The 25,812-nt window shown below is 53.3% G+C and overlaps 1 protein-coding gene across 5 annotated transcripts in view; it reads left to right on the top strand.

Annotated features, from left to right (window-relative positions):
- The window catches only part of UCKL1 (uridine-cytidine kinase 1 like 1), a 43,103-nt gene extending 25,499 nt beyond the window's left edge, over window positions 1–17,604 (top strand). For 3 of the 5 annotated variants that reach the window (XM_032766475.2, XM_032766476.2, XM_032766473.2), the window contains 8 exons: window positions 4,351–4,370; window positions 8,030–8,128; window positions 8,856–8,949; window positions 13,980–14,042; window positions 14,683–14,805; window positions 15,497–15,604; window positions 16,255–16,411; window positions 17,209–17,604. In XM_032766475.2, the coding sequence (XP_032622366.1) occupies window positions 4,351–4,370; window positions 8,030–8,128; window positions 8,856–8,949; window positions 13,980–14,042; window positions 14,683–14,805; window positions 15,497–15,604; window positions 16,255–16,411; window positions 17,209–17,279 (735 nt within the window). In that variant the 3' untranslated portion in view covers window positions 17,280–17,604. Of the gene's footprint in view, window positions 1–404; window positions 422–4,350; window positions 4,371–8,029; window positions 8,129–8,855; window positions 8,950–13,979; window positions 14,043–14,682; window positions 14,806–15,496; window positions 15,605–16,254; window positions 16,412–17,208 lie in introns of all 5 variants that reach the window. The other 2 variants (XM_032766479.2, XM_032766474.2) reach the window with 1 other exon arrangement.
- The last annotated feature ends 8,208 nt before the right edge of the window (window positions 17,605–25,812 follow it).

The raw sequence follows: 25,812 nt of genomic DNA, 5'->3' as shown, positions 1-25,812 counted from the left end.
AACTGGTATCTAAAGCAAGGTGGAAATTGGTTTTGCAGTCTCTGAACTGACTCATAGCTGGGGTCTGAGACCTGGCCGGTTTCCATGGAGATGAGATAGCTGCTGCTTCCAGGAACAGGCCTCAGGAAAAGCATATTAGAGCAAAACTTTCTTTCAGATAAACCTCACAGTGGATGAGAAATGTGGGTCCTTCCCAGACGGCAGTTTTGGGAGAACCTGTGGATGCTGAGTTGTTTTTTTGGGGTTTTTTTTTGGGGGGGGGGGTTATTGTGGGGTGGAGGGAGAAAGACTAAATGTGAACGCAGGAAAATATTCCTATTTTTCCCTTTTTTTTGTCTCTAAATGCCCGTGGGCTTGACAATGCTTAATGCCGGTTGCATTGTGTCTTTGTGTTACTGCTGCAGCGTGAACTCAGTGTCAGGTAAGACCCTCATGACTCTGTCCTGTCTGCGTGTCCTGAGGCATTTCCAATGCCAGGCACTGCTTGGGCTGCACTGTCTCTATCAGACTCCAGTAGCTTCCTCGTTGAGCTTAGACCCATAGTGTTCATCTCACCCTTTAAACTCAGGTGCAGCCAGGAGGGCAATATTCTGAGCTCTGGGCATATAGCGTAAGTGAAGGTACCTGCAGTTTATATGGCCAATATCTGACCTGACCGCATACCTAAGCCAACTCCCACTGACGTTGGATCCAAGCCTAACTTGTTCTTCGGTGGATCAGAGACTTTCACAAGGCTGCCGACTTGCAGAATGGGAAAGCATTTGTTATTTTTCACCAGATTTTTTTTTTTCCAACTAATGTGAAAAGTGATTTGGAGACCTCTTCATCTGAGTCGGAGGTGCTGGAAAAACATAGGAAAACCGGGGCCTTGTGTTCATAACCGAAAGGAAATTTAAGCTGAGCCCTCGCCACGTTTAAACAAAGTTCCTTGAGAATTGCAGCAGCCCTGGGGAGCGAGAGACTAAAGCACGGGGGTAATAGCACCCAAAGGGAACTTGACTGATTCTGAGTGGTAACATATGCATTTTGATCCAGGAGGACAAGTTCTATGGAAATAATTTCAGTGGGAGATAGGATTACTAAGTAGCTCCAGGTGTATATACAGAAATGATACCTATTTAGTTACCCTTACAATATCAGCAAATAGATAGTGCATCGACTTTTTCCCTTCCATTAGGCATTCAGCTAAGATTTCAGCTATTTTTGTGGGAGGCGAAAAGTTGCATTTCTAAAAATGCGTTTCCACTTAGATGTATATCTTTGTTTAAAGAGACACATAACTCAGTAGGCCTGAAGTTTACATTTGGCATAAAAAAAGCTTTTACAAATCCAGAGATGAATAGAAAAGCTTCTGTTTTTTCCCAAAGCTCGTTATTTTCAAGCAAGTAAATTGGATGGTTAAAATTTCATTTTTAACAATCTTGGGGGCCTAATGTGGCAAACATCTATGTGTGTGAGTAACTTTACTCCTACGGGTAACTGCGCTCATGTACGTAAGTGTTTGGAGGTTCGAGGCTGAAGGCGGCATATAGTGACACAGCTATGAAAATTTTTCAGATACAAATGTATAATTTGTAACAGGCTGATTTTTTCCCCAAAACTGATATTGTTCTGAAATCCAAAAAGTTCCACTCATAGTCTTGATTTTGCCTTTTTTTCATGCCTCTTGAAAATCTACAAATTAATAAAATGGTACTGATTTTGTAATGGAGAGTTTAGTGCTGTAGCACGTTAATTGCACAAATAACTACAACCACAACACTTGAGTAACCTCAGAATTCTTATCATGGATTTCAATCAAGGCTTCCTTTCTGGTAAAAGTCTGAAAAAAATGAAGGTCAGGAGCTGGAACATGTCTGCAAACATTGGTTTAAACTCATGAAACCCAAAGATTTTTATTAAGTCAGCTGTTTCCAGCACCCTGTCCACCCAGGGGCACGTGTGTTAGGTAGCGGATCAGGGCTGATAGATGGGGACATGCAAAAAGAGTGAAACGTGCCTGAAAAAAATTGGGCTTTTCAACTAACTGAACTCCCCAGCCTCAGTTCTCAATGGCTTCTAATGAATACCAAAATCCCTCATTCTAATGTTGGTGCCTTTCATATGCTGTGTTGGTGAAGCTACGCATAATCTGTAACTGGTAGAGAAAAACCCAGATGTCGGATCTGGGCCCAGGCTAACCTACCTTCCACACAAACTGTAGGTAAATTTGGGTAGGAATCAAGATCCAAACTCCATCGCTTTGGCCCCTCTCTGGCACTTTGTCAATGGAACTTTTTAAGTATGGTGGAGGTGAGCTGATTCTAAGCCCAGCGTGTAATGACAGAGTAACTTACAAGGATGAACATCTCACTGGATGTTAACAGGGTTAATTGCTGATGCATCCAAATTCTCACTCATTTAAAGAAAATTTTAATAATCGCTGGACATTCAGCTTCTCAGTTTCACACCCGGAGGCGCGTTTCCTGTCTGAAATTGCAACACATTGAGCCATCCGTGTGCAGACACTGTACACCCACGCGTGCAGTTCCCATTAACACCAGTAGGAACAGACACGTACACTTCCTTGGCGGAGCAGACCTCGGAGTCTGCTTGCTTGCGTTGAAGTGTGATGCTCTCGGTGATGCCTTTATCCATTTTTTCCCCCTTCTGCCATGCTGTTTGAGAACCGGACTTGCTTCTAAAAACAGGTGTTCTCGAAGAGGAATTCACCATTGCCAATCGATACTTCCCCTCCCCAGGTCTAGATCACCTCCAGGTGCCCTTTGCCAGTTGTGTCTTTAAATATCAAGCCGTGGCACAGTGTAGCAGTCCTTGTTTGAAATGTCAGCCGTTAAAAGCCATCTGCCGTACGTGTTTGAAATGCCTTACCTACATTAGCTTCTTTGTAGCTGGCTGTCTCTTGTCTGCTTCCTGTCTGATTGCATGTACAACAAAGAGCTGGTGGTATTCACCCTGCCTTTCTGAGAGACGGTCACCCCCATATTTCTTTTGCTTTCATTTCTCCCTCCCCCCCTCCTTGAAGCTTTCGTTCTGGGGAGGGAAATAAGTTTCCAAAGTGAGACATTTTCTCGACCTGCTCACGGCTGCTTGGCTGAATGTTCCATTGCTGGCCAGGCACAGCGAAGCGGGGAGAGGAAATTCTGTTCATCTACCTCACCCGCAGGGTGGCTGCGAGCCAAGACAGCAAAGAGGTACAAACTCCTGCAGGCCCCCCAAGCCTGGCCAGTCCGCCGTTCTCAAGCACAGGGTCGAGTGAGAGCATGAGCTCTTGTCCCTGTCAGGTTGGTTGTGCCAACTGCTGAGCTGTTCTTGCTGCCCGTTTGCGATCCCCTTGTATGCCGAGTTCTGGTCAGCGGGCCGGATTGCTAGTGCCTCTCCGAGGAATGTCCAGTGCTCGTGCCGTGCACGTGCAAACATGGAACATACTCGACTTAGCTCCCATTCCACTGGGAGAGGAGCCTGGGCTGTGGAGTTGGGTTCTGATCTGGGACTGTCCCAAAGTCGGGCAGCCGCTTCAGGCCCATCTCTGCAGAAGATGTTCTTGTCCAGCCCAGGCCAAATCTTTAACTGGGTCTCTATCAAGAGGCACCCCCCACCCACATGTGAGTGCTTGTGTCCCCTCGTGGGCCTGGCAAGCAGCTTGGTGAGCACATCTTGTGCCTCCCTGCATGTGCTAACAGGGCATTTTTTTGAGGCCCAGCTGCAGGCTTAGCCCTCGATGTGTGTCCTTGCCCTGCATTCCCGGTTACTGGGATCTTGGAGTAAACAAAGGCTCCTCTCTCTGATCGTGGGAATGCATCAAGTCCTGGATAGGGGATGTGTCCTCCATGCAGAGGAGTCGAGGACGGAGCTGTAGACACCAACTCCTGTTAGGATCAGCGGGAGTAAGGTGTGCAAGTCCTGGAGGGCGCAATAGACTCCTGCCAGTCTGGCTTTTGTGGCATCCCGCTTCTCTGCCACGGCTGCGGCTCGGACTGGGGCCTCGCTCCGCTGAATGCACAAGGGACATAACGCTGTCATGTCCCCCCCGCGCTAGGTTGGTGTGAGTGCTGGGGGGGCCCTTGGAGACTGTCCAGCAGAGGGCAGCACATCTAAGACAATCTGTTACGCAAAGACAGGTTCGGTGGGAAAGACCCTTGCTGAGGGATTGCTCCCTGATGGCTCAGATGTTGATCGAATCCAACTGTTACTGTTTGAAGTTAATACGGATCATGGCTCCTCCCCCACCCTCCGGTCCTTTGACTAATTAAAATGCTTTCTCCTTTTTTTTTTTTTATCTTCCCTTTCAACCCGTGTTGTGTTTCCTGCTTTGTCTCTCCCTGAACGTCCCTCCCATCTGGTGAACAGAGGAAGCTGCGCTGGGATATGTGAGGAGCACTTGCAGTGTTTTGAGTTTAATACTAATCAGGGGAGCTGCGGGGTGATGGAGGATGAGCCAGGGCTGCATGCTGAACGTGGGAGTGCACAGAGAGGGAGCATGGGTGATGTTCTTTAAGCTGAACTGAAAGGAATCCCCCTCCCCCACAAGTACCTCGTCTCCAGATCAGATGCTCCTGAGAATTAGAGTATGGAGCTATTGGTCTTGGGTACCTATGTGGCCATGTCGCCATAGTACCTGGGCACCTCACAGTCATTAATCTATTTCTCTTTAGAAACCCCCTGCGAGGCCGGGCAGTACTAGTATCCCCATTGTACAGATGGGGACCTGAGGCAAAGAGAGGCTAAGTGATTTGCCCATGGTCTTGCATGAAGTCTGTGGCGGAGCAGGGACTTGACTCCCTCCCCCAAGTCTTAGGGTATTGCTCCAACCACTGAACCATCCTTCCCCTCTGCTGAAACTGGAGAATTCCCCAGAGCATGAGGTGTCTAGTCCCACCATTGCTTTGGGGGATTGTTTGCCATGAGATCCACAGCAACTAATCTCTGGTCTGACTCTCACCCCACAGAGTGGTCTAGGGCTGCAGGCGCCCCAAGGGGTTCCTCTGCTGTCACAGCCTGGAAAGCAAAGTGCAAGCATTTCAGGAACCAATGGAAACGTAGGTGACAAAATAACAGTTTCTCCCGGGCCTGTTTGCAGCTCAGTGGTGTAAGAGGGGTGTTCCTGGTTGCATTATGCCTACTTGTGGCATCCGAGTACTGTGTCGTGGTGTTTTGTGTAGGTGCTGAAGAAGACAACCTGGGCTGATCCTCTCTGGTGTGGCACACAGTGATGTACCGCAGTGTGCATGGGGGCGGAGAGCGGGAGGGCGGTGGTGACTAGCACTTGGATCGGATGCAAGGGCTTGGGCAGCAGAGAGCTGTGACCTCGGAGGGCCTTTGCAACCCACAGGGCCATTCGGTTTGTGGCTTGTGACTGTGCTGACCACACACCTCGCTTTAAGGCCTGGATCCCAATGAGTCTGCAAATGCCGAGTTGAGGCCAGCACGCCATCCTTGGGGGGCGAAGCCGTAAGGTGCAATTCCCTGGCTAGTGGCACTAGGTCCTGCAGGTGGCAGGGTTATTGGGGAATCCTCTGCCAGGCCTAACAAGAAAACAGTGGGCTGCTCTGCACGGGAGCCGTTACTGCTGGCTCTTGTGCAGCAGTTTTGCCAGCCTTGAGCGCTGTCTTTCAGCAGAGAGGTGAAGCTAAGGTCCCGCCCCCGGGGGAGTTGTCTGAGGAGCCCATGGGACTCTTCACGGGGATTGAGGTCACTTGTCCTAGTGGCCTGTTCAAATTCCACCTCTGGGAGCTTTCCATCTACTGTAGGTGCCCTGCGGTTGGAGCTGTTGCTGGCCCCTGCCACAGAACTGCCGCGTTCCCCCGGGCAGCGGGTGTGTAGAGCCCTGTGTTTCGGGTCAGGCTGTAATGCGCTTTGGGATCCAGGTGCTCTATAAAGGCAGGGCACGTTATCCCTTCCCCCGCAGCGCTGCAGGGGCAGCAGCCCGTTCTCTCAAGAGGGGGCATGCTGGAGACGCCCCAAGCCTGCTGCTCTTGTTTTGTGACACAGACTGTTGGCTCCAGCTGGTTTCTTTGATTATTTCTCCTTTTTTCGTTTGTTTTTTATCCCTCTTGACACCCTCCCCCGCCCCCACACACACACAATTCTCCTCCTCTCAAGCTAGTGTGGGCCAAGTCAAAACCTGTTTGTGGGCCCGATCCTGCAGCCATTCCCCATTTAAAGTGGCTGCAGGATTGGTTCCTTATGAAGAGCGAGGGCCTCTAGCAAGGCTGGGGTGCGACAGCTCCCCTCAGATCGCCCTGCGGAAGCCTGGAGCAGCGGCACGAGGAGGGGACTTGCAGGAGCCTCTTGCTGCTGGCAAAGCCCCACGGTGGGACACAAGCCGAGTGCCAGGGAGACTAACGTGGGGTTCTTCCTCACTAACGGAGTGCAGCTTGTTTCGCTGACCACCTGCCCCTGAGCTTTTGAGGGGTTTGTCTTATTTCAGAGCACAAATGGTGCCGGGGTTGCACTTTGGATAACGCTCTTGCAAAGCCTCCCCCTGGAACTGAGTGCACCCCATGCACCTCCTTTGTAAAGGGGAGCACAGTTTTCCTGCATACTGGGTCTCTCCACCCTTGGTGGGGGTGTATTGAGAGATCCTCTCAAAGTATTTCACAAATGCCATTTCCCAGCTTGGCTCCTGCCACTGAAATTTCTACCCTCTCTCTGGGGAGTGGAACTCCCCCCGACACACACACCCTCCTCTGAACCTATTACAGCCTTTCTATGTAATCAGCTGATGCAGCAGGGTGGATCCCTGCATGCCCACAGATGCAACATGTTCACAGGCTACAGCCCTGGTGTCATGAGCACAGAGAGAGTCTATTTCCATAAAGAAACATCTCTTTGTTTTTTGACAATCAAAACAGGAGCTAGTGGAATAAGCACAAAACCCTCAAATGCTCAATGGGCTTCGCTTGCGTCTTGATTTGCATTTGTTTTAGCCTAGGCCAGAAGATGACTGGGTAGATGGAGGAATCTGGTCGCCATGCCCCTCTTCCTCAATCCCTACCTAGTCATCTGCCTCCTCCTGGCTTGCTTGTGTGTGTTGCATTACTTAACCAGGGTGGTTCTCTACTAAATCTTTACCTGGCTGGTGCTTTTATCTTTTCCTTCCTCCAATATATTCCCAAACCAGGTGCAATCCTTTTTTGTGTGACCCAATGCACAGCTGCCTGAGTCCAGCGTTTCTCATGTGCAAGGCTGATTGGTTCATCCTTTCCAGCCAGAGACATGCCCTTATTACGTCTTTCAAACAGAGAGGCAGGCTAATGGGAACCCATTATCAATCGCATTTCCTTGGTCCAGGAATAGGCATTGTGTTCTGCAATGTTAATTGATTTGTCATCCAGAGATGAGTCACTCCAGCCACCAGCCCTGTCCAGCTATAAAGCGTCTTGAGGCTGTTCCTAATTTTGTAACGGCGTGACTGTCTCTGAATGGACCAGAGCTCTCACACCAAACCCTTCCTAGAACAGTCTTGCATCCCAAGGGCTGCCATTAATCTCAAGGGATCAAAGCTGTCAGCCAGTGCATGGGAGAGGGACACCCTGACCTAGTACCCTGCTTCTGATGATGTGCCAGAAAATATTTGCTCTGTGAGGCACCTTTTATGGGGTCAGATTTGAGATACTTTACTCCTGAGTGTTTGCCACAGCTGTCCCTTCCTCACTGACTGACTGAGGGGTCCATCCAGTGAACTGGGGCAAAGGAAACAAATGAGACCTGTAAGCAGCGGGAGTGTGATCTGTTTTATGGAGAAGCTTCATCTCTCCTGACACGACTGGTCAGTTACAGTAACTGGCACATCCTGGATGGTAAATATGTTTGTGCAGCCAGTTTGGAGCCTTAACATCCCAGCTGTCTTGGGGGCAGGTGTGGACTGGTGGGATGCGAAGGCTCCGGGATTCTAGACATGGCTCCTCCTTAGGGTCATTAACAACCCCCTTGTCACCTGTGTGTGTCTTCCTTGGGGTTTGGCTGGATGCCTGCTTATGCACGTGAACGAGCGCTCACCTAGCTGTGGGGTTGTGTTGGTCTCCAGGGCAGCGCTGGCCTCTGCCCACCAGTGCCATCCCCTTCCTCGGACCCTCAGCGTGCTGAAGAGTACCCCACAAGTGCGCGGCATGCACACCATCATCCGGTAAGCGCACCACCTCACGTTTGGAGTGGGTGAGGCTAAGGGTGTGGGGGCTTTAAGCATCATCCAGCCGTGGTCTGGGCGTTTGACATCTCCCACTCGTAGGGCCCCCCAGAGATGAAATCCTGTCCTGGGCCAGAGACCCTAGTCGGGCTGGGCAGTTCTCACCTGCTTCCTAGAATCATCCATTTAAAATCTGATAATGTCAACCCGTAACTCTGAGCGTCTGCATGTTCGGTGCCCTGTACAGCTGTGAACAGCTGTTCCTACCACCACCCCAAGAGCTGGGTTGGTACAGACCGAAACGGAGGCATAGAGAGGTAAGAGACCTGCCCAAAGCCCCACAGCAAGATCGCGGCAGAGTTAGGATTAGAACCCAGGGGCTCTGGGCCAGAGCGATTGCTCCACCTTGGAGCTCCCCTTTGCAAAAGTGCCTGTGTCCCAGCAACAAAACTAGAACCTGGGGTGGCAGGATGACCCAATATCGCACAGTTCCCGGCAAAGGGGCCTGGAGAAGTTCAGAGTCCTCGGCTGGATCCCCCAGTGGAAGGCCTGTGATGGTATCAGCTGCCTCTACCTGGGAGGAGGCTGAGGAACCTGCCCTGTTTATCTGGTCCACCTTTTCCTTCCTACGCAACCCTGCCTTGCCCTTAAGGCAGCCTCTGACTCACAGTCAGCATCTCCTGGAGAATTCTCATTGATGGACATGCCTTTCTCCTCTCCCTTTTAGAAACAAGGAGACCAGCAGAGACGAGTTCATTTTCTACTCCAAGAGGCTGATGCGGCTGCTGATTGAGCACGCGCTGTCATTTCTGCCTTTCCAGGTAAGTACAGGGAACGAGGGGATGGCGGGGAAAGCCCGTTGTTCTCTCCTTTCTGGGGGGACAAGGGGAGGTCTGCGTTTGCCTCTGGACTTGCCCTCTCGTGGAAAAGGCTAAAAAGAAATGAGTCTCCTAGGTCAGACAGCAGCGGTCACCAGAGATGGGACCCTAATCTGTTGTCTATGGGTTCTTACACCACACTCATCCCCGTAGTGTCTACACACCTTCCAGCAGTGCAGTGAGCAATGTGACTGATAGCTGTCACCTGGTTTGTTCTCGCCTCCTCCCCGGGGGGGAAAGGATATGCAGGGGCGTGTTGTGTGTTGGCAGTGGGTGTGAGTGTGATTTTATATATAGATATAGATATATATATATAAAAATTCCCCTCTCACCCCTATGGGTGGTATGTGTCTTCCTCAACCTCGGGTCCTCTACCAGAGGCCTGGGAGTTTGAGGGTTCTGCGCAGTATCTTAGCTGTTCCCAGACCGCATCTTTGACAGAGAGCTCGACGTTGTTCCTGCATCTTTGAGCCACTCAAGCAAGTAGGAGTCACAGCCCGAGTGCTACCACCACTGGGACCACTTTGTCCTCACTTTCCCCTCCCTCGAGTTTCCTTTCAGCCCTGGTACTTCTCCAGCTCTCATGTCTTCTCTGATTTGAGTCAGTGGCACGGCTATAGCTACTACCAACCCGCGTCTTCGCCCTTGTCATTGACACATGTCTGGTTGATTGGCCATAGTCCTGTCCGCTTGGATTGGAAGTCCACAGAATCTTAGCGCTATCTCCACAACTTCTGTGAATCCCATCTGGTCTTGGAGGGCTAGCCCATACGTCAAGCATGTTCCGTACAATAGCCAGCCACTGATTGTGCCGTTCAGTGTATGCGTTCCTGCCGCATCTCATCTGCACTATGTGGGACCTGTCTCTGAGGTCTCTGCACCAAGGCGCACTTGGCCCTGCTAGGTGGTAAACCTCTCAATGACTGTGCTCAGTCCTGTCTCTCGCTGCTAGACCGTGCTCAGTGCTGTCCTTTACGTCCAGCTTTCCACCGCACTGTAGGACTTTACCAATGCTACCACCTCAGCTATCTTCGATCGGTACCAACTCCACGCAGGGTCTTGTCTTGCCATGCGCACTCTCTTCGCTGTCTCTCCTCCCATGCAGTCCTCAGGCATCTCCCACGCAGCCACGTGGGGCGTCGTAAGCGGAGTAAACCAGTGACTCCGGATGGTCCAGGTTTCACTCAGACAGCAACTATTGACGCTCACCAGCACGCCCCGAACCGCCTCTCTTCCAGCTGAGTACAATCAGTACTGGGTGGACTCGTGGTCAAAGCCTCCGTGCATCTGCGCAGCGAAGCTACCGTATCTTCACATCCGGCAGCCTCCAATGTGTAGCGCTGCATAGGCACTGCGCCACCAAGGCGTATCCGTGATGCGTGGATCTCGCGCTCTGGCCCAGCCCCTACGAATGACTGGAGGAGCGAGGCCTCCTCTCAGGAGGTACGTCCCGTCTGCAACTGGGACACTCCGTGGATTCGGGGCTTCCTCCCGCTCACGGACCATGGCTGGCCTTCACCTCATTCCTCCAGAGCCCTTGGTGGATATACCTGTGGCTTTCTGTCTCCTCTGCCGAACCGCACTAAGCATACGTTGCCAGATGCACCGGCGAGTGAACGTCTGAGAGTCGCCCGAAAGCTCCCGGTACTGTCACTGCTAACCCCGGTACTCACAATCTCGGCAAGCTACCACCCCTCTCATCTCCCAGCTCGAATACAACGCTCCCTTCCGCGCCCATCTTCACCCACCGTCCGAAGACCCGCCGCGCAACCTCTCGCACTGATCGCACGAACATCTCGCATGATCTCATCACGCGAACTCGAGATGTCTCCGCGGTAGGATTGATTCTAGTAAGAGACGAACGTGTGCACGCGCCGAGTCCACCCTATGAGAGCTGAGAGCGATGTATGCAGTTAAGTGTGCTAGACCTCGGTCCATACCATAGTCGCGGGATGCGACTTGTAGTACTTGTGATCCACCCGCTGGAACCGGAGGCGGGTATTCAACGAGCCCCTGCTGATATGGACAGGAAACGGCATCGGGCCCGCGCGTAACGCGGAGCAGTCAAATGCATGCACACGGGGAGGACTAGCATACTGACATAACCGGCCTCGTAAGATTGTGCACACGCCACTATGACGTGAGTGTGCGCACCGCTGCAGTGCTGCGCTCGTCACAGGATGCACCTTATTGAGATTGTTGTCCTTGCAAAGCGACCATCCATAGTAGTGTCTCTGAGGAGAGAGCTTTCGTAGATGTGCGCGAGTATGACTACAGATCCAGATACCTGTCGGAGCGCGCAGATATATGAGCTACAATGAAGTCCCGCCTGTCGCTATGTACAATCCAGCGATGCTCTTTCACTGTATGTCGCAATACCAAGCCTGTGGACTCTATTGTATGTCCTGAGACCTATTAAGGCAGAGCGGCGTACTGCTCGACCCTCGGTAGAGCTATTACGTTTACTGAGCCTGCTGTGAGGTGGCTTTGTGCGCCCCATAGGCTCCTCTGGCAGCCTGTCGCACATCCTGGAGTCACTGCGGCCCATGCTAGATCTGGTCGGCGATAGGGACTTCGCAATCTTATGATGCCGTATGGATAAGGGATCTTTTCCATGGCGAGTAGGGGAGGACAGCTGATTGGCCCGCGGTGACAGGAGCTTCGAAACTGGCTTACCTCGAGTCCCCTTGACACATGTCGCGTCTCCTGTGTTCTGACAGGCACCAGTGTGGCGACCTTCCCTTTTGGTCTAAGCGCACATTCGGGGTCAGGTAGCCCTTCGTGGCAGCAGCTGGGTTATCATGCACTGCTGCTGCTAGTAGGTCTCAGCCAGTAGTGCAGCGCTGCGGATTGCATTGTCTCTTGTAGCCAGCCTAGCGCTTCGTTATTCTCTGATGTCACGCGCAGCTGATCATCTCTTCGAACCGTTGATTGGTGAGTGCTGCGCTTAGGCTGAGAAGTGTGATGCTGGTGTGCCTCTGGGTCGCGCAGTAGCCATTGCTGAGTCGCTATCGGCACTTCGCGTAGTCTCTGCAGAGCTCCATTTCTTTTGCCCAACTGAGTGTATGTCAGCAGTACTCTGCTCTCTCCACTTACTGTCTGTCCTGGCTGCCCATGTACTCGCGTCTGTCAAGTGTCGGCTTGTGCTGAGGACCTCGTCAGTGTCGGTGATGATTAGGAGTCTGTTTGGATGCACTTGGCAATGTTGGTTAGGAAAACACGGGGTGAGTGACTGTTCTTTTTGGACGAATTCGACGGGCCATCTAGCAACCTTTCTTTTAGGCACCTTGCTGGGCTATCCTCACGGAGGTGTCAGTGCTGATGCGCTCTTTTAGCGTTCGGATCAGCAGCCTCATGATGGCTCGTGTGCAATAGGGAGCGTTCTGAGGTCACGCACTCTGTAGATTGTGCTTTCCAAGATACCGGATCAGTGCTCCTATTCTCGTACTAATCTCTACAGCTAAGCACCCGATCTTACTGCGTAAGTTCCATCCTCAAGACTCGCATCTCTAAGCTTGCCTCTCACAGAGTCTGCCGCTTGTCAATCTTTATCTCCCGTCCGAGTCGCCCTTGATCTTTACTCTTCCAACCGTCAATTTCCAGGGGGGCGTACATCTGTGGTCTGCTTGAGCATGTAGCCAACCACTTTCAGGATTGAGACAGGAGCTGGTATAATGCGGATACCAGTTCATTGGTTGAGTGACGGGTAGAGGGAATGTCCTGAGTCGCTCTAACCTTGGCATTCCTTAACTATACCTACGATGGTCTTCTTCTCAGGACCTTGGAATAAGTCTCGAGGATGACGTAAGCTAGTTTCTCCATGATCTTATGCCTCGTAGACAGCTGCTGTGCTCTGCAATGGAGGGGGTGGCAGTGAATTTTCAGCTTCAGGTGTGGGCTGCACATCCATATTTGTCTTTCCAAGGTCTTGGCTGAGTTCTGGGATGAAGTGATGTCTATTAATCGTGAGAGCAGACTCCTTACTTTTAAGCATTGGTAACTAGCTGTTTCTCAGTAAGTGTGGATGTAGGTCTTTTGTCCATCCACAGTCCCCTCATACATTTCATATATCCCCTCTCATTAGGTCTACTGTTGTAGTAGCATTCCATCAATTCCAGGTTCTCTTGTCTCGTCCATGAATGGTTTGTTCCAGTAGCCCACTTATCGTCAGATTGTCCTGGTTCCTCAACATCTGGCACGGACCTTGTTAATCCGGGCGACGTCCGAGCCGGCATGACTCTCCTAGTTCACGTCACTCATATTTGAGGTAGGCAGGTGAAGCGTTAGGGGGTCTTTTGCCCAAGGACCCCTACTGGAAAGTTGGGTACCAACTGGGATTTGAACCCCAGTCTCTCGTATCAAAGGGCGGCGCTCTTAACCACTACGCTATCCAGTCGAGAGAGAGAGAGAGAGAGACACACACACACACACACACACTCACACTCACACTCACACTCACACTCTCTCTCTCTGTCTGTCTGTCTGTCTGTCTGTCTCACTCTCTCTTTCTCCTGTATGTTATAGAAGGCAGATCAAAGAAATGCACCTTGCCCTGGGCACGGAAGGTGGGGAGGGAGGGAGGGTTGGGATGGTCCTTCATTTCCGGAGGGGTTCATTCCATAGCCTTGCACTTCCACTCGCCTCCCTCCCCCCCTCTTCCCACAAAGCTGTGTCTCCACTGTCGCTGCTGCTGTGGGGTGGGTAATTGTATAGCATGAGGGCGCATCCATCGCTCGGCTTTGGGAGCAGAGAGCACAGTGCAGGCACAGCCATGTTTCTGAGGTGGCTGGACCTCTGCACCTCAATAAGGGGCCTTCTCTGGCTTGCACGGCTGGTGTCCAGGGCTCCATCACCTCCTCAGATCCCCTGGCTCCATGACTTTCCATGGTGCACCAGCCTGTGGCTTTTGTGCCCTGTCTCCGGTGCACTGGCAGTCTGAGCCCGTGTGAAAGCTTGTGCTGTGATCTTTCTAGAGCTGCACTGTCCAGACCCCTCAGGGAGAGGACTACGAAGGCAGATCCTACAGTGGGAAGCAGGTAAGGGGAAGGAAAAGGCTGGATTCAATTGCACTCAGTGGGCTCAGATCCTACGCCCATTGAAGTCAATGGAAAGACTCTTTGATCAGGCCCCTCAGCGTCTGGAATAGCTGGGTCTGCTCGGGGGGCTGGCGGGCTTGCTGCTGGGCTATAAAAACCAGGGGTTCCTGCAGCTTAATTTACAGCAGTGATTAGTCAGGTCAGGCCCTTAAGTAGCACTAACGAGGGGTGCGTGCCTGTGGTGCTCAGAATTGCTCCGCTTCTCATCCTCCCTGTTGGGGAGGCAGCTGTGTCTGGGTGGTAGTTGTGTGGAGCTAGCTGCTTAACCCTGTCACTGCTAGAGGACACGTGGTTCACACGCAGCCGTGCATGGCTCAGTCCCATTGCTGGCCGGGCAAACAAGAGCAGGGGACCAGGCCTAGGGGCTGCGTTCTGTGCACAGCTCTAAAACTGACCTCAGCTAGGGCCCGGGACCCTGTTGATCAAGTGGGGCTAATGATCCTACCTGCTGCTGTGAAGTGCCTTGAGGCCTCCAGATCAGATCCTTGCTAGGGCTGGTTCCTTTGGACACCAGGGAATGGTGACATGGGAGCATTTGAGGGGCCCCACCAGGCCACTTCATCCCCGCTCTCTGTGTCAGATCACAGGTGTGTCTATCCTGAGAGCAGGCGAGACCATGGAGCCGGCGCTCCGAGCCGTGTGCAAGGACGTCCGAATCGGCACCATCCTCATCCAGACCAACAGCAACACTGGAGAGCCAGAGGTAAAGGGTGCCTTGTGACCCGGGACCATTCGCAGCAGCGGCATCTCTGTCACTGGGATCCCTAACGCTGCCGCATGCCTGTTAATTGCCGTCAGTTCATTCATTCCTCCTGGCCACAGCAGGTCTCGTCAGGAGGTGGCTGGTTGGTGGCTTTCATATTTAATGAGCATTCATCAGTCACTGAGACCCAAAATGCCTGGCTTCAAGCGAAGGCTTTCGCAGTCGTCTGTGCAAAAATGCATATGTGGCTGCACGTGCAGTGACAGCTAGACATCTAGCCAGTGGCACGTACACCGGCCACAGCTGAGTGTGGCAGGAAGGTAACTAGGCATGCCAGGGAGGCACTGAAACGTGCACATGCTGGTGCACTCGCCATTAAAAACAATAGAGCTGAGGTCGCTGGGGCTTCTTAAATGCATGCTCTCCACTAAGTGTTGGTCCCCGTCTGGTCAGCACCAGCCCGCTGCTGCGGCGCTTGCCCGGCTAGCCGTTTAGCAGCAGCTGCCTCGTAAACAAAGGGTCCGGTAACAGGCCGGCAGCCTGTACCTGATTCAGCCCAGCCCAGTAATCCTGCCAGTAACGGGGTAAGTGGGCAGTGATGCCCTGCGGCAGGTGGCGCATCCCCCGCCCAACTAAGGGAGGTGTGAGCAGAGCTTTTCCCAAATCTCTCTCTGGCCTGTCCCTTGCCCAGCTCCACTACCTGAGGTTGCCGAAGGACATTAGTGAAGATCACGTGATCCTGATGGACTGCACAGTCTCCACAGGAGCGGCGGCCATGATGGCCGTGAGAGTGCTGCTGGTAAGGAAGGGTGGCGTAGGCCTGTTTCCATTCAGAAAGGGAAACCCCGGAGCAGGCCTGGGGGTGCTGGGAACTTGGGGAGGGGATGGGTCCAGCCCAGCTCTCTGATGCACAGTCCCAGAGTCCAAGTAAACGAAGCTGACGCCAGCACCGTTAAACCTGGGCGCCGCAGTGAAAAGAGGGGGGAGGTCGGCTGGCGTGGTGCAAGCTACAGAGACCTTCACGGCCAGACACTCATATCACCCTCCCCTGGAGCAGCACAGGGGGACAAGCCCTGCAGGGACTGAATTCACATCCAACACAAGCCAGCTCCTTCCCGAGACTTGCTTCCCAGTGTCCCCAGCCCAGCAGGGAGATCAGGTCCTGGGGTGCCAGGAGACGAGGCTCTGACAAGGAGATGAGGAAGGGGGCTGCTCTCAGTCCCCGGAGGCAGGGGCCCAATCACAGTGTTGGCCTTTTGGGGTGGGAGGCCAAGGGTTTGAACTGCTTGAAAGCGGAGCTCTCTCCAAGTCAGGGCTGGGGCGTATTGGGGCTGGGGGAGGAGGAGCACACAGACCCTTGTGCCACCGTGGGCTGTCCATAATGAGGAGGGGTCTCTCCAGAGCGGGGACATGGCCCCTCCCCTCCTTCACGCCGTGACTCTCTCGTAGGATCACGACGTCCCTGAGGACAAAATCTTCCTTCTTTCTCTACTGATGGCAGAGATGGGCGTCCACTCGGTGGCCTATGCCTTCCCCCAGGTGAAAATCATCACAACGGCTGTGGACAAGAAGGTGAACAACCTTTTCCGGATCATCCCCGGCATTGGTGAGTACCCGCCGGCAACAAGCTCTGGAACCTGCTTGGGGTGGGATGGCTAGGCAGGAGAGGGGAGCTCGCCCTGCTCTGCAGAGCCTTCCTATGAAAGCATGCAGCCTTTAACCGAGGACAGGCTCTTCTCCTTCACCAGACAGCACACAGGAGCCTCAGCCCCTCCAGAGTCCACTGCGGGCAAAGTCTACAAGGAAAAGACAGCAGGGACAGCATTAGCCGTAGAGTTAACTAGCTTGGGTCTAACAGGCTGGCACTGCACAGCTGCACAGGGAGTGGCTGATCCCTGGTCCGTGGCAGACTGGGGCGATTGCCCAGCTCTCGAGGAGGGCGTTCTCTGACGCAAGCCGTGCCCGCTGGAGCAGAAGGGAAAGGCTGCTGGCAGCAATCGCCCAAGAAGGGGAAATAAAGAAGGTTGCTCTGATCCCACCACTGTCTCCTCATTCAGCATGTCTTCTCCACCTTCATTTTGCAAGTGACGGAAACTGACGCCCCCTGCCCTGGGGGCACTTGTTGGCCTTCCCGTGTCCATGTGGGAGAGCAGAGCGCATGGGCGGCCTAGCAGACCCTCCGTTCTTGCACGCTGTCCTGGGGCGGGCGGGGGGGGGCTTTCCCACAGGATGTCAGATCAATCGTCCTTCGTGTTCTTTGGGAAGCAGGGGTAGTTCCCACCCAACTGGCTTCAGGGTGTCTGGCATTCCTGCAGCACTGATCTCCGTGGGTAACTTCACATTGACATCGTGTGTGCGTGTGTGTCTCTCTCTCTCCCCCTGCCCCTTGTCCCCGTGCCCTAGGGAATTTTGGAGATCGCTACTTCGGGACCGATGCCCCCCCCGACTGGAGCGACGACACCCTGGACACTTAGCAAACACCCCCGCCTGCCCTGGGTCAGAAGACGGGACCCCCACCCCGGAGCCGAGGCAGCTTTGCCGCCACTGCACCTTACTCTTCTGTTGTACATTTCCAAAAAGATTTCCCCTGGGGCATAGATCTTTTTTCAGCTGTTGCGTTTGAAGTCTAGGGCCTATTTTTTAAAAAGGAAGAAATACAAATCCTAGCTGACTGTATGTGCACAGGCACATGTCCCACTTTAGAGCGGAGTTAATTTATTTTAATTTAAATATTTGCCTATGTAACTTATGTGAGATTTTATAACAAACAAAATAAAGATTTTCTCCAGTTTTCTTGCAGCATAGCCCCAACCCCCTGGCCAGGTGCAGGTCTAATCCCCGTGCAGCTCCCAGATAAACACAGGAGGAGTTTTAAAATGAGCTTTATCACCCTGAATCTGGTGCCTGGGTTGAAAATGCTCCGATCCCTTCTCCACCGTCGCCAGTCTGTCCTGGGACACACGGTACAGCAACGAGGAGGACACAGGCCTGTGTGAGGACTGGAAAAGGAGCAGCACGGTGCTGCTAGGCGCTCTGAAAGGCAAGGGCGGCCATGGCTGAGGTCGGAGGCGCTGTCCTTCTGTCCCAGCGAGAGGAAGGAGGAACGCTGGGGAAGGCGAGAATTGTGCTGTATCCTTGTCTTCCTGTCACTCCGCAGCGAACAGCCGAACTGCTGGGGACTGATGATTGCAGCACGGGCCATTGCTGCAGCTTCACTGGGTCCTTGCTGCTCTGGCCAGCGGTCAGAAGTGACTCCTGCCTGCATGGCTGGCTCCCACTCCAGGGGCTGCCTGTTCCCATCAGTGCAGACACTAGCAGGAGGGCTAAAGGCACAAGCCCACTATGGGAACAGGGAGCCCAAGGCAGGAAGGAGAACGTGGTACGTGTTGCAGCCAGGCTGAGAGCAGCCAAGTGCGGACACACTGACTCCTGTGGTTCTTGATCTCCCTGGATGGGGCCTGTTCTCTGTGTCCCCTCCTCAGGCTTGTCCTCGCTGAATCAGAGCTGTTACACAGTGGGAGGGATGGGGACTGTCTGCAGGAAGCTACTCGAGTTTTGTAAACCTCCCGGGAAGGGGTCTCTGCCAAAATAAATGGATGATGACAGGAAACCTGCACAGCTGAACAGCCAGGGCTAGTTTCCTGCAGGATTTCAGAGCAGCCTCCAGTATTTTCCCCTCCTCAGGGCCAGGTTCATCATAACACCAGAGCTGCTGGCAGCAGGAGCAGGAGAGATTCAATCCGCCCAGCCCTGCTGCGCTGCAGGGAGAGGGCGCAGCTCCCCGGTACACAGGCGCACCCCATGAGCTGACAGCTGAGGCAGGAATGTGCTTGTTGGAAGGGCTTAGCAAAGGTCATGTGGGCAGGAAGCTGCGTGGGGGCAGCAGGGTGGAAATCAGTGAGGGGTTTGGGCTCGAAATAGCTGTACTCACTAGTGTAGCTTCTTGCACAAATCCTCAGCTAATTAAACTCAGCCCCACATGCGGCGAACGCAGGATCTCAGCACTTGAAAGTTGTGCAGGGAGGTAGTGCCGACACCTGATAAGCTTGCACTAAAAATACCTCCAAGCGTAGGTGGCCCGAAAGCTCGCAAGCACACATGCAGTGAAAGAAAGTGAGTTTCCATGGCAAGTGACCCACCGCGCTAGCTGCAGTGCCAGAGGAGGAGCAGCAAGGCAGGCCGCGGCACGTGTGACCCCAAACCCAGACCTAGCTGAGGGAGGCAAGTGCTAAGCCTGGTCCAGGGCATCCCCTCCAAGCCCTGTGCTATACCTAAAATGTAGGTCAACCTAGCAGAGATGCTGAATTCCTGGGGGGGCTTGACCTCTGCTCTGCCCCAAGCCATGCCCCACTCAACTCCTTCCCCCAAGCCCCTACTCCACCTCTTCCCACCCTGCCCCACTCCCCATGCCCCCCAGCACCTCCTGCATGCTGCTGAACAGCTGATTGTGGTGGGTGGGAGATGCTGGAGGGGAGAGACAAGGAGCTGATCTGTGGGTGCTCCAACTGTGGAGCCCCACGCCGTCCACGCCTATGCTAGCTACATCCCTGGGAGGGAGTTCACCCCCTGGAGAGAGATCGTTAAGCTGCCATAAGCCCCAGGCTAGACACTGCGAGGTCACCAGAAAAACGCTTCCATCAACCTAGCCCTTGCCCTGCGGAGTGGTGGCTTAACTCCAGCACCAGACAATCCACTTAGCTAGGCATAGGCCTTGGACTTCCTGCGCTGCAGGCGCCGGGGAAGGTGAGTGGGCCGCCTGGGCACGCATCCACAGGTCTCGCTACACCAGCGAAGGGGGCGCACGGTCCTGCGGGCTGCAGGCTGGGGGAGGGGAGCAGTGTGGCTGGCTGTGTCCTGAAGAACTCCATGCTCCCTGTCGCAAGGGAAACCAAAGCCCCTTGGATTTGAAAGCCCCACAAGCGGGAATTGAGGGTGCTCAGACACCCCAGAACCTTCTGGTGTCAAAGCAGCCAGTGGTGGCTGCTGCCACACAGAATGCATGACCCAGCCCCCGCCCCCCGCCCTTGTGCCACACGGGGGAAGGGGGGGGGTGATAATGGCACTGTCTCAAAGCAGGCTAGCAGTTGCCCTTCCCCTGCTGTCTGAGAGCATCCACCTCTGCCCCTGCAGCACCCAGTGCATCCCTGCATTCGTGGAGTACATGACAAAGGCTCATGTCCTGGGCCACCACGAAACAGGCCGTGAAGATGTGACAAGCTGACAGCCCCTAGACTACACGGCAGGCTCTGGTCTGAAGTGGAAGAGGAGGACGCTGGGAGGCTGAGGGTTCACTGACAGGATCACCCTAACCAAACGCTGACAATTAGACTATGAGCCCCTCTCGCTGTACGTAGCAGCACCTTCCCCAGAGCAGAAAGATGGAAAACAGCCTGTCTCCTGCCTCGTTACTTGCAGCCTGCCATCATTTGCTGGCAGCCAAGCGCAGCGTGGAGGGGCAGCGTCGTGCGGCCTTTTCGCTGCCGCGGGGAGAGCTGACACACAGTAAGATGACAGAGGCTCCCAGGGAGGAGGCTGCAGCCTGCAGAGACTCAGGCAGAGTTTTAGAAAACTCCTTTCTGTCCCCTGGCACATCAGCCAGGACACCAGGGACCTCTAGCTGCTAGGAAATAGGAACTCACTGGGCATTCCATGCCTGAATACCTTTGAGGCTGTGGGCCAGGGGTGTGCAGGAAGATAACAATAGGAAGGCAGTGGTGTGGCCCAGTGGATGATGCACTGGACTCGGGAGCAAGGCAAGCTGGGCTCTATTCCCTGTTCCAAGAGGTACTTTGTAGCCTTCTGCACGTCACTTTGCTCTTCTGTGCCTCAGTTTCCCCACTTTGCCGATGATGAACCATTGCTGCCTGGGTAAAGCACTGCAAGAGCCAGAGAAGCCTTGATTTTTATCAGTGAGACTGAGGCCCTTAAAGGTATGTTTATGTAATGCTGACAGGCCCCAGTTGTCGACGGGCAGGATTCAAGGTGGGACCTCTGGCATTTAATGCATGAGTCTCTACTGCATGAGATACAAGCCAGCCGGCTGTTAGCTAAGGCTGTAGAGCAGACTCACTAATCTCTTTCTAAGTGGTCTTGGTGCCAGTAGAAGGACCAGAACCCCACACCCAGGAGGTGTGTGGGTTACATCTACACCCCAAAGAGAATCCCACCTCACTGGGTCTCAACACCCGGGTCAGTTGACTCAGGCTTGAGGGGCTAACGATAGCAATGGAGCTGTTTCCAGCTGGACTGGAGCCTGGGCCTATTTTAGCCCAGCAGGGTGAGCCTGAGTCAATTGCTTTGGGCCTCGGTGCCGTGGGTTTTTCCTTGCAGTAGCGCGTTTGGAAATGGGATGCAGGCTGCTAAGTCACTTAAGCACAGTGGATAATCTTGCCCCTCCTTAATAAGAGCTCTAGCCCTCAGCCCAAGGGCAGTCCCAGTTTGGCTCTGTCTTGCTTACAGACATGCCCAGCGCTCCGGCTGCAGTGGAGCCTTCACCCCATTTGGTGAACAGCAAATTTGTCCCGCTGGCCGCTGCGAGACCTCAACTGCTCACTAGCAAAATGGTCATTTAAAATAAAAGGGGCTGGAGGCCCAGGCTTCAGCCGCAAGCGCTTTGCTGTCCCGCAGCAGCTCTACCATTGTGCAATTAGGAGTCACAGCGACCCAAGCTGCAAAGCACCCGCCTGCTTGCAGGGCTGATGCTGAATGAGCAAGCGCAAGCCAGCACTTAGCACCGCCAGAGCGGGCTCTCAGGTCTAGATGTCAACATGCTGCCGGTTATGGCCCGTAGCGCGTTAATTAATGGAGCACCATCTGCTGGCATGCAAGAATACATAGCGTTGCCTATGAGTTAGTACGTTCAGTAAAGTTGTTGTACATGGCAAATGCAGCGCTTCTCATGCATAGGCAGGCATTGTCCCTGCTTTACATGGGTAAACTGAGGTACAATGTGTTTCGACAGCTTGCGCAAGGTCACGCAAACTAAACTCAGCTGGGTTGAGTAGATATGGTTGGTCAAACAAATCACATGGTGGGGCTTCTGGGCACAGACTGGGTAAGCAGAAGCCCATCTGGTGCAAGCTTCTATGGCATATGAATTTAGCATGTGTTTGCCAGAGCTAGTCATATAAGTGGCTTGAAATGTGCTTTGAAACAGTGTGGAGATTTGAGAAAGGCCAAACACTGCAGGCTCCTGAGGGCTTGGCCAGTGAGCATCCATCCCAGAATTCAAGGGGGAGGGCTCTCATTTTTTAATCACAATATTCCTGTCCCCAGATTGTTGCTGATTGGATGGTACATGGGGACCTGCCTAGCAGAACTGTCGACATCACCATTAGCCAGGCCTCTCTAACTCATCCTGGCACAGCAGGGATTGCTTTTAAATAGCCAGGCAAGCATAATTTGTCCTGCGGGAACAGACCAGTCATCAAGCCACATGAGTTCAGACAGGGGACTAGCAGTTGAAAGGCTGTTACACAGCGCAAAGTTAGCCAGGTGAGCAGAGCTGCCCCTGCCAAGGTGGAAAGAGGCCAGAAACTTTCACCTTCTAGACAGCCTTTTGGAGTCCTGGAAGTGTCTCCTTCTCCTGTGTTTGGCCCAGGAGAGGTGAAGACTTCTCTGGGCGAGCTGGGAAAACTGTCTCCAAATCTTCGGTGCCCAGAGTCTCAAAGGTCTTCAGGGTCCTAACAAACATCGAAAGCTGTGAGAACTAGGCACCTAACGCCCATAAAGGAGCTGGGCCCATGGAACTGGCTGTAGGTTTTGTGACTGCCTTTGCCCCTTTAACCATTCTACCCCCTTCCTTGCCTGCTCCCAAAGTGCATAGGGTGTCTCATAGTTGGTTACTGAGGGGACCAGTGGTTTGGCCTATATTTGGAGCCCTGCCTGTATTAGGGAGCTGACACTAGGCTATAAACCAACTTCAAAAGTTTTACAATCCTAACTCATGCACCGGTAACATGCCTCATGTGCCTGCAGTTGGAGCTGGCGGCATGTGCTTTATGCTGCTGTTTGGCTGTAGAGGAAGAGCTCTGCTGGCGTAAAGCACCTTCATAGTGCTGTAACTGCAAGCCCACTGGGCAGGTCCTACCACTTTAGGGTAAAGCTGTACCACGTTCCAGTGTAGACAAGGCCTTAGTGAGGCGTACAAGAGCATACACACACCTTTCTCCAAGGGACAAAGAGGGAGCTACCAGCATCACTGGCCTGTAGGCGTTAGACAAGGACGCCATTTAACTCGGCAAGTGAGGAGGCCTCAGCGATGGAACCAATTTCCTTCTCACTTCTGCAACTGTGTGTGACTTGCCCTCTGGGTATCTCTGCACTGCAATGTAACCCTGTGCTTGAGCCTCGGCTCAAGCCTAACCCCTCTTTGTGTCTACCCTGCAACTGTGCTAACCCAGGAATTGATGTTAGGATCTCAGGACCCCCCTGGCCTGGAGGGTCTGAACTCCAGTTAAACTGGGACCCAGGGTCCAAGCCTCATTGCTTTGCAGCGTAGACACAGCCCCGCTTGACTTGGGTCCTGGGAGTTAGCCAGAAGTATCCCACAATTCCATGGGACAATTCCTGAGTCCTCGCTTAACCCAACAATATGCAATCCACTCTGTTAAAAAAGGAAGCCAGCCACCCCCTTTTCTAATAGCAGCAGCTCAGTTTAGCATAAACCCCTTCTCTTCTGATCACTGATCTGCATGCACACTAGCAAAGAGCCTCCTGGGTTTGCAACAGAGAGCGAACCTATCAAGCCTTTTGCAAAGCGAGCGGCTTCCTGGTACCATACAGTTTTCCCACAGTGCACCACCATCCTAGGTTTGGCCACCTTTCGGGCAGGGTGGCACTAGGGACTCTGGGACATGGTTAATTTTACTCAAGCCTGAGCACTGACGTGTGGACATCAGAGACCTAGGTTCAAGCCCAGGTTAGAAAAGTCTGACTACAGGGTTGCACTGCACTGTAGACGCTCAAGGCCAGGGTTCCCTAACACAGGTCAGCTGACATGAGTCCCAGTAACCCTGGCTTTACCGTGCAGTGTAGACGTGCCCTCCCTCCCTTCCTCCTGGCCTCACCAAGGTGTCCAGCTCCCTGAACAGATGGGAGGCGGGGTGGCAGTGATGCCAGGAGAGGAAGGTACATCCTACTGGATGGCACCTAACTACACTCCTTGGAAATGCCTGGCTTTGATCTTTCTAAAAAAATGTAGCTAGAAACTCACCTCCCAGGCCTTGCTCCCATGGAGGGGGAGGGGGCTCTGCTCATTCATGGAAGCAGCCAAGGGAGCATTCCCAAAGGTGCTTTGGCATCAGCTAGGAGAGGTGCTCGGAGATGCCCACACATCGTGTCAGGACCAGGGGGACGTTGGACTTGCCGCCAGCTCCCCAGTGAACTCTCACTCCTCTCTGTCCTCTGCCATATGTAGGCCTAGGAGTCAAACGAGGCATGTCCGGGGCCAATGTACCCCAGCTATGAATGTCCCCCCAAGGAGCGCACTGCAAAGTCACAGCACAAAGTGGCCTGTAACCCTCCGGAAACTGAGCTCAAGTGGACAGGCTGCAAATAATCCCCTTTTTTATCCATGGCTAGCCCCAGCCCCAGGCATAACCCATGGGGAGTCCGTGTTCCACTTCTGTGAGTCCCTCCTCAATCAGCCAGACAGCACATGCCCCCTTCCACCCATGACCTCCATATGGGCCCTGTCCCAGGCAGAGCCCTTCAGGGAACCCTGCCCTGAATACCACATACTGCATGTTTTCCTCTCGCTGCCCAGAGCAGCGCGCCCACTGCTCAGACACCAGTGGCTCCATGCAAAAGGCCTGCTAGCAGCATGCCACACAGTGCAGTTCACTTGCTGGTACAGCACGGGCAGGGCAGAGATACCGCCCTGAAACCATTGCTGCCAGGAGCCCTCTCATTGTGCGCTGTCCCGCCCTTCCTTTTTCAGCCTTTCAAAAGCAACTTTCTATTGTTTACAGCAAACTTCTGGCGGCAAAGCCACCACATCGGAAAAACTGCGTGGGAGGCTGCTTTAACCCTCAGTCTCTGCTCGCTGGCCAGACAGCAGCGCATGCACACACACACACACACACACACACAGCAGTGACCAGAAAGGCTGAGACCCTGACAGGCTACGGCAGCGAAAACAACAACCAACTGCACCGCGGCTGTGCTGAGATCTCAATCTTACAGAGCCCCACAGACCCCTTGCTTCCTTAAATAGCCCTAGAGAAAGAGCTGTGTCAAATGAATGTCTTTTAACTGCAGGGGGGCGCATGGCAAGGCAGTTGGGGCTGGTCCCAGGCCATACTTTTCATCTTTAAAGATTTAAATGGGCTCCCCAAATTAGAAATCCCCTGTGCCTGCCAGCCCCAGATTGCCCTGCATAGTAAAGATTATTCCGACAACCCTAAGAGGCTGGGGAGAAATGCCCTTCTCTGACCTGAAGCCTGGTCTCCTAGGTCAGGTCTGCCCACTTCCCATTGCTCCCCTAGAGATCCTTGCTGATAATAGCATGTAACTCTTGATGCCCCTCCCCTGGGTCACTCAAAGCCACACACTGGGTATGTAGCTGTTTAGAGACAACAGTCGCAAGAGAGTAAACGTCACCCTCCCCTCACCTCATAGAAGCAGCAGTCAGTTGAGACTGGGGTCCCCTGTTTAATGTATGACGCATTCTGTCAAGGAACAAGCTTTATATCATCTTCCCTCTACCCCTCGATCTTCAGTGCTGAATACGGCACAACTGTGCATTAATAATAATTATTATTATTATACAAACAGTCTGCAAAGTGTGCTGCACACGCTGCAGCCAAGCTGAAAGCCCAAGCCCCTGCACCAAAGACCTTACAGTGCAATCTGTCCTTATTTCTGGGGAGAGGGCTGCCCTGTCCCCAGGCAGCAGGGTGAACGTAGTCATTGTGAAATGGAGGGAAGGACATTTGTAAAGCTAGCGCTGGCACCTTTTGGAGCAGTGGACAGTGTCTGGAATGGTGATGAGATGTGTCAGGATAT

The sequence above is a fragment of the Chelonoidis abingdonii genome, chromosome 14 (assembly GCF_003597395.2).
Source record: "Chelonoidis abingdonii isolate Lonesome George chromosome 14, CheloAbing_2.0, whole genome shotgun sequence".
Taxonomy (NCBI): Eukaryota; Metazoa; Chordata; order Testudines; family Testudinidae; genus Chelonoidis; species Chelonoidis abingdonii.
This window is presented reverse-complemented; position numbering and strand designations above follow the sequence as displayed.